General features: G+C 39.5%; 1 protein-coding gene across 1 annotated transcript; it reads left to right on the top strand.

Moving 5' to 3' along the window:
• Positions 1 to 4,135: 4,135 nt before the first annotated feature.
• Positions 4,136 to 6,966, top strand: LOC149193332 (laccase-12-like). Its single transcript, XM_089406578.1, has 6 exons — positions 4,136 to 4,330; positions 4,618 to 4,769; positions 4,861 to 5,111; positions 5,227 to 5,355; positions 5,446 to 6,390; positions 6,503 to 6,966. The coding sequence occupies exons 1-6, from the start codon at positions 4,208 to 4,210 to the stop codon at positions 6,631 to 6,633; spliced, it is 1,731 nt and encodes a 576-aa protein (XP_089262704.1). The 5' UTR covers positions 4,136 to 4,207; the 3' UTR covers positions 6,634 to 6,966.
• The last annotated feature ends 1,889 nt before the right edge of the window (positions 6,967 to 8,855 follow it).

The raw sequence follows: 8,855 nt of genomic DNA, 5'->3' as shown, positions 1-8,855 counted from the left end.
CACTGTCAACAAAATGGCGCTAGAAGGAGGGAAAAACGATAGGCCATGCTCGTTGAGTCTAGTTAGAATCTCTTATTTAAAATGGCTCTTCCCAAAATCATAATCCTAGGATGCTTTTCCAAAGAGCTTAATTGTTCCATCCTACAAAAGTTATTCATGACCTGTCTGAACACAAGTTCGATGGTGAGGGTGAATCAACTTCTAGTGAACATCTGTTTCAAGTTATCCGTATTTGTATTTGTCACAAAATATGTTCCAAAGATGTCATCCCTAGATTACTCACCCTCGCATTCAAAGGTCGTGTTAGTCAATGGTGTCATACATTACCCATTGCTTCTATCAATTCATTCGGTCAACTTTCCAAGATGCTTCATAAAGATTTCGATAAGTATAACCACCAAGATGTTTGTGAAATAATCAATTGTTTAAGAATGAAGCTTGATGAATCAGTAGAGGATTTTTTTGAACTAGTTTTTCTTGAAACAAGAGTTTGAGAGCTTGGTTCATGTCTCCTTATATGGTGAGCGTGAACCTCTTGTTTTCATTTCTTTCCCAACTCTTACGAATCATAAGGCACCTCAAATTTTAGAGGAGGAGCTTACTAACCATTTTGTTCCTTGTCCTCCTCCTTTTTCAGTCCTGATGAGGGTGCCTCCTTGTGGTGATTGTAAACTTGGGAAAACTGCGAATCAAATCTCCTGTCCATCTTCTCATTATTCTTCCACTTTAATGGAGGGAATTCCAGAATGGCTCATGAAGCCTATGATGAAGACTCACTCATCCATTGTGCAAGAGGATGTCACCATTCATAACTCTAATCTCAAGGCTGATCTAGATTTCTATCATCCTCTATCATTTTCACATCTAGACTCTTTGTACCATGACTCACTTGATCAATCTGCTCCATCAGCTGGTTCTTCACGTTCTCTTGAGTCTTGATATCTATCAAGCCTAATTTAATGATAAGGTCTTACATCTTCTCTTGAAAAGGGTATCTAACTAGGGATCTTCCTTTATTTCCCACAGATGGAGAGTAGTGTTAAAGTTGTCTCCAAAAATACAGTCTTGGCACCAATCAAAGTCCATTAGCATTTACAGGGAAGATCAACGTTTTATTTTTTCTTGATAATGTAGTAGCATATAAATATCGAAGAAAAAACATATCTTTTGAGAATGTAAATTCAAAAGTTGAACCACGAGCTAGTGAATAGTGGATTAAAAGGAGAGCAAATGAAAGTTAAGAGAAGACCATACAATGCACAAACCTCGTGAGGCTCCATGAGAATTTACTATCTGAAGTTCACACCCTTTCAATAAAGTTGAACATTTTCAGATAACATCATGTTCCCCCAATTTAGTCTCTTGGAGAAGGAGGACCAAGGGGTTTTATTTTATAACCAAGCTCTTAACTTCAACCATTCTTTTTTCTCACCCTAATTATTTGTAGTTCTAGGAGTGGACTTTCATCATTTACTTGTGGATTTAGAGCCCCCTTGAAGAGGAGCATGGCCAATTCCTTTTCTGGTTTGCTTGAGAATCTTTGGGAATGTTTCTTTTAATGACCTTTGGGAACCCAAATCATTATCTTTATCTACATGTGTGCTTCTCACATCTCGATCTGTTTGCTGGTCCTCTTTCCGTGTGGTTTTTCTCTATTTTTCCTTTCACCTTCTAATTTTCAATTGTTGATCCAAAGGTAGAAGATCCTCATGGGATTCTTGTATTTTTTGCACAGTGAAATAATTCCTCCTCTTCCATTTTAGTGTGTTTGTTCGTATCTACTTGTTCCTAAAGAGGGATATCCTCTAAGGGAGGCATCTCAACAATTTGATGCTCAAAGCTCACGTGATGAGATTCTGCTAGAGGATTCCCTTAATGGGTCAAATCCAGAATTTCCCATTTTCATATACCAGGTTCAGGGCTTCAAATTTATTCCCTCTAGGACCCTTGAGATTATCTGAGGAAGATTCTTCATCTGTAGTGGTTAATTTCTTTGGAGAATAGGGGGATTTAAATCTTGATCCATTTCCTTCCTAAGGTTTTGTAGCCACACTCTCCTTTAGATCTCCCTTTCTTTGTTTTAGCTTTTGCCATTAATCACTCTCTTGATTATTTTTCTATGTCTCTTCCTTCCTTGGAAATCTAACGGGAAAATTCCCATCTTCATGGAAAATATTATATTTTAATGGTAGTCGGTCTTAATGTACCCCTTGATAATGAATCCAATTGTCTACATACAAGTTGATTGCTATTGGTAGCCCCTTATATAGATCCACTTCAACACAAATTCAAACAAAATATCACATTCCTTCTTATGTCTCGACCCAATCAATATATTGACCCAAAGCATTACAAATGTTCGTGAAAGTTTCCTCATCCTAATAATGAATAGGTGGAGACAGAAGGAGATGGGAGAGAAAGGGAGAGAGAGGAAGGAATGAGAGAGGACTTGAGAGAGAGGAGAGAAGGAGGGTGAGAGAGATGGAGTTGGAGGGAGAGGGAAGAAGAAAGACATCAAGAGAGAAAGTTGGAGAGAGAGAGGGTGACAAGGGAGAGATGGATAGAGAGTAAGCGAGAAAGGAGAGCGGGAGGGAAGATAAGGAGAAGGAGAGAGAGGGAGAGAAGGGAAAGAAAGAGAAAGAGGGAGAGGACGAGGAAGGGAGAGAGAGTGAGATATATATAGATATGGAAAGAGAAAGGGAGTGAAAAGGGAAAGATGGAGAGAAAGCGAGGGAGAGAGGAGAGAGAGGGAGGGAGAGAAGGGATGAGAGAGAGGGAGGGTGGAGAGAGGGAGAGAGTGAGGGAGAGAGTGAGGGAGATAGTAATAGAGTTGGAGGGGAGAAAGAAATAGAGAGAGAGAGAGAGAGAGTGATGGGGAGAGAAACAGGGGGAGGTGGGAGATGAGAGAGAGAGGAAGGAAGAGAGAGAGGACTCGTGAGAGAAAAGGAGAGAGGGAGGGAGAGAGATGGATTTGGAGGGGGAGAGTGAGAAAGGGAAGAGTAGAGACACAGAGAGATAGAGTTGGAGAGAGAGAGGGAGTGACAAGGAAGAGATTGAGAGAGAGCGAGTGAGAGAGGAGAGGAGGGAAGAGAGAGAGGAGAGGAGAAAGAGGGGGAGAGAGAGCGAGACACATAGATGAAGGGGGAGAGAAGGGGAGAGAGAGAAGGAGATAGAGAGGGAGATAATGACTAAAACAAACATAGATCCATCTTAACCCGAGATCTATCAAGCGCCAAGAGGGATCAAATCTCTTGAGATGCAAACTTCTTTTTTGAGTGGAAAACTTGAGAAAAAGTTTGCACCTAGAGAGATTTGATCCCTCCAGGGTTAAGATAAACCTATATTAGTTATATACAATTTATTAAATACTTCTACATTAAATACAATTTTTTAAAGTATTTTTAAAGTAAAAAATATATCTTATATTAACTTCTCATTTTAATTAAATAAAAACCATCCATCATATTAAATTCTTTATTATTATTTCCTTACCATCCATTAAATTCTTTATTATTATTTCCTTACCATCCATAATGATCATGGGTCGTTTCATAATTATTTTGAATGTACTATTTGTTTACAATTAACTTACAAGAATAATTATTATGATCGGACTTAAAATCAACACTTCTTTACAAAGATATTTCAACGTACTAAAACAATATAATTAATCAGATATTTAAACCCTCTCCGTGCACACAAAATTTGATAACAATCTTTGTGGAACTTTCATTGTTGCTTCTTGCGGTACATGATGTTGTGCATAATTAATAATGGGGAGAAATGATTAGAGAGACTATGAACATAGTCTTCATGTCTCCACCAAAGATCACATATGGATGGCAGGTCAGATGATTGATTCCCGATTCCCTGGGGTGGTGCCGTCATCGAGTGAACAGACCTTTCGGATGTTGTACAACGGTTTGAGTGTGCTTTCATCTTTAATCTGGAGTTCAGCTCACCGATTTTAGCCTTTTTGTAACGACTTTCAGCTTCACCAGCTTTTGCCGTGATTTTATAATGACTTTAACAATTCGAACATAGACCAATCACCAAACTGAACTGAACTGAGTTCAATTGATAATTATAAATACTTGATCTCGGCAATTTTGTGATCCATGCCTATCTCGTCCCTTCCTCTTCAACTGTCAATTCAATTCTGTGCAGTTTCAAGTTCGGATCGTTCTGGTGAATCAATCTATAGGCAATGGAGGCGTTCAATCAACATCTGTCCGCGCAGCCATTTGCAGCCAGATTTGTGGAGATGGTCATATGCCTAACCTTGTTCACTGCTATGGTCTCGGCGAAGCTACACACTCACATATTCGTTGTATGTCTTCCCACCTTCAATATTCTCCATGTAAACGTATATTATATTTTGGTAGAAAAAGGAGCTATATTGCGGGAGATTTTTCTGGTATTATTTGATTGCTTTATGGATGCACTTCATGGCCGTTCTGTCAATAACATTGATACACACATCGTAAATTCTTTCACACTAATTTCTCTGGGAAATTATTTTTAGTAGTTGCCTCGGTTCATTGAATATGTGTCACCTGCACTAGTCATGTCAATTTAAAGTAATGATGTTTGTGGCTGGTTAATCGCAAAATTCAGCTTCGATCTACACCTGTTAAAAGGTTATGTGGGACACACAATATCATCACTGTGAACGGACAGTTCCCGGGTCCTACGCTGCATGTTAGAAACGGAGACAAACTTAAAGTGAAAGTGCACAACCAGGCGCAATATAACGCTACCATTCATTGGTACGTCTCTAGCCCACCGAGTAGTACTGCATCATATTGATGTTAATGCATAATTTTAAAAGGAATAAATTGTTTATGCTTCTATTTACAGGCACGGAGTGCGGCAATTTCGCACAGGGTGGTCCGATGGACCTGAATTTATAACACAATGCCCCATTCGCCCAGGGCGAAGTTACACATATAAATTCACCATCACTGGTCAAGAAGGGACTCTATGGTGGCATGCACACAGTTCATGGCTTCGAGCTACTGTGTATGGAGCCCTGATCATCTTGCCAAGGCTGGACACCACTTATCCCTTTACCTTTACCAGGCCGCATCGCCAGATTCCCATTCTTCTAGGTATACTGCCGCATTATTCAATGTTTTATGTTCTTCTGTTAGAAATATTAATTGTGCACCATTTCAATTTAAGTTGTAATGCGATTGAAATATTTGACCCTGTTTGCATTGACAGGAGAATGGTGGAATAGGAATCCCATGGATGTTGTGAATCAAGCAACCCGAACAGGAGCTGCCCCCAACGTTTCAGATGCATTTACTATAAATGGACAACCAGGCGACTTATACAAATGTTCTACTTCAGGTACATTAGACTGAATCTATTCAGATATTTCCGAATTTAGTAAGCTCGCAAATGATTGGTCGCTAATGGCAAACGATGGTTAACTTGCAGATACCTTTAGCGTCTCGATGAAAGGTGGGGAAACTAATCTTCTACGTGTTATCAACGCTGCACTCAATACTGACCTATTCTTCTCCATTGCTAGCCATACAATGACAGTTGTCGCTGTGGATGCCTTGTATACAAAACCTTTTCAGACGAATGTTCTGATGCTCGGCCCCGGCCAGACAACAGACATACTTCTCACTGCCAATCAGGCTACAGGTAGATACTACATGGCTGCTCGAGCATATTCCAGCGGACAAGGAATTCCCTTCGATAACACCACTACCACTGCCATTTTAGAATACGAGGGAAGCTCTAAGACTTCAACTCCAGCCATGCCTAATCTTCCATTCTATAACGACACCAACAGTGCTACTAGCTTCGCTAATGGTCTTAGAAGCTTGGGCTCACACGACCACCCAGTCTTCGTTCCTCAGAGTGTGGAGGAGAATCTGTTCTACACCATCGGTTTGGGGTTGATCAAATGTCCAGGGCAGTCTTGTGGAGGTCCCAACGGATCAAGATTTGCAGCAAGTATGAATAACATATCATTTGTCCCGCCAACCACTTCTTCCATCCTTCAAGCTCAGCATTTTGGCATGAAAGGAGTATTCTCCACGGACTTCCCTGATATCCCTTCCGTGGGATTTGATTATACCGCACAGAACATCAGCAGAGGCCTCTGGTCCCCTGTGAAAGCCACAAGAGTGAAAGTTCTTAAATATAACTCGACGGTGCAAGTAATTCTTCAAGGAACCAATATATTTGCGGGTGAAAGCCATCCTATCCATCTCCATGGTTATGACTTCTACATCGTGGGAGCAGGCTTTGGCAATTATAATGCACAAACCGATCCTCAGAAGTTCAACCTGGTGGATCCTCCTATGCGCAACACTGTGAACGTTCCAGTCAATGGCTGGGCTGCAATAAGATTCGTGGCTGACAATCCTGGTGAGCATTTAATTTGTTTCACAGCATTCCACTTTCCTTCTGTACTGGTGTCCTGAATATTGGATCCTACTTTGCGCATAGTGGTAATTATGGTGATCATTATTTATTGCAGGCGCTTGGGTGATGCACTGCCACTTGGACGTGCACATAACATGGGGATTGGCCATGGTGTTTGTGGTTAACAATGGACCTGACGCTCTTTTGAGTCTCCAGTCACCTCCCAGAGATCTTCCGCTATGCTGAGGAAAACTGTGATGCATAGCGATCCTCTATTGGTCCCACTTCATTCTTTTTCCTTCTCGTCACTTTGCTCCTTCCATCGTTTATGTCTATCTTGGGATCCCCACTTGTTATGACAAAGTTCCGCGCCATTATTTGTATTCACATTCAGTGGCAATTCGTGGAAATTTTTATATCTAATGCAGTCACACGAGCATAATGTCGGAAATGCTCCATTCTTGTCACCAGTACGTAAATGAGAATATTCTAACGTAGAAAAATAAATAAACATAATGAACAAAGCACAAAATCATGAGTTGGACGAGTTTCAGTGCAAGTAAATCATTCATTTTTACACTGTCGCCTTTGTATTAAAACGTCAATATTACTCATAATTAAATATTTACGTGGAAAATTTTCTAGACTCCATGGAGTTACCTCTATTCATTGATGATTAATTTGAAAGCTGAATTAACGATTGTTCATGAGCCAAAGTACACTCATATGAATATCAATTATTATTACCTATGAGCTTATTAAACTATTCTATCCATACTCACGTGTTGTTAACCTATGAGTAAGCCTGCCAATTAAATTATAGTTGAAGCTTGTGCAAAGAGTTTTGTGTGGAGAGATTTTTGCTTTCATTGTGTGGAGCATTCCGCACAACTTTTAATCAATTAATTAGCATACAAATAGAGGAGAGGAAAGGACTATGTTGCATTACAATTATTACTCTTGTTAGCATACAAATAGAGGAAAGGACTATGTTGCATTACAATTATTACTCTTGTTTAATATATTATATGGAAAGAACATATGTTGCATTTTTATAATAAGTAAATAATTCATTAAAAAATTAAAATATTTTAATAAAAAAAACTTATTATATGTTAGTAGTGTTTTTTTGAATTAGAACAAAAAATATTTATATTAATGTGAAAAATATGTGTTTGGAGACACTCCCATATAACAAAGTTTAGAAAAACAAAATCTTTCTCCGATTGAACTACAAGAAAATATGAGAAAGGGAAGGGATAGCAATAATGGCCTATTCAGATTCTTCAGAAGGAAGAACATTTAAATCTATGACACACCCCATAGCTAGAGAAGAGGAGTATGCCGAGGAAGAATCTTCGTGATGGAGCTAACCTGAAAAAGATTGGAGATCCACTAATTATTGTTGAAGCGCTGTCGGCTTCTCTGCAATGGCCTACATTTTTATCCTTCGTTGAGTTGCCAACGCATCCATAATGGCCTGCATTTTTACTCTCTCTTTGATAAATAATTACATAGTCACAATTAACGAAGATGCAGTTTGATTATATTAGAGTTGAAGATGTAGAATGTCTTGTTGTAGTTTAGAAAGGGCCTTTTCCCAATCTAATTTCTACATATTAAAGAAGGCAAAAAATAACTCTAAAACCAATTGCACTATAAGCCACCATGTTATCATGCCAATTGGGACTATGCCACAAAGGTGGCCTAGAAAGGCCTCTTAATGCACCACTAAGTCCACTCAAGGGGGGAGTGAAGCGAAAACTAAGGAGACAAAATAACCCCCAATGCCAAGATAAGAATTGATAGACCACAATACACATGTTGAGCACCAATGATGCTATAAGCCACCCCAGTTCCACAACCCCTCTCAAAGTTCCATATAAATCCCCGACTATTACTATCTCATGAAGACCAATTGTTGAAGCTTTTATAGAACCATGAAACCGATTGGGAGGGGACAGGGAGAAACCAACAAAAAGTAAACCCAGGTGTTGGGACAACATTTTATTATCAAAAGGGTCAAATTCCAAATCCCTGGAGAACATTAATCATACCAAAAAACCAATTTCCTTGGAAGGCCGAGATTGATGGGGGTTCCCTGAAAGCACCGACGAGGACATCACCTCGACCCTTGACTTCATCCCTGGACCCCAAGGGGCGCACAACATCCCCATAAGGAGAATAGGGTACACAATGAATATTTTCCCAAGGAAACCAACTTCAACAGTAGACCCCCCAACTTCCTCATAGAGCCAAAGAACCAATTCTAGACTTAAACTCAAATTTAAACTAGAATCGAGGTTGCCAGGACCTATGGAATAAATTAAGAAAAGTAATCATACCTTAAAGTGGATATTTACTTATTGATTGACTTGATAGATCCCACACAGAGATCTAGAGCCAAGAAATCCCTCAAATTTCAAATCATTTCTCCCCCCATTGTGCAGAATGGAGTTTGGATTTCA

The sequence above is a fragment of the Pinus tabuliformis genome, chromosome 2_2, assembly GCF_031772625.1.
Source record: "Pinus tabuliformis cultivar Carrire ecotype Pingquan chromosome 2_2, CPIR1, whole genome shotgun sequence".
Lineage (NCBI taxonomy): Eukaryota > Viridiplantae > Streptophyta > Pinopsida > Pinales > Pinaceae > Pinus > Pinus tabuliformis.
The sequence above is the reverse complement of the archived record's forward strand: the minus strand, read 5'-3'. Positions and strand labels throughout refer to the sequence as shown.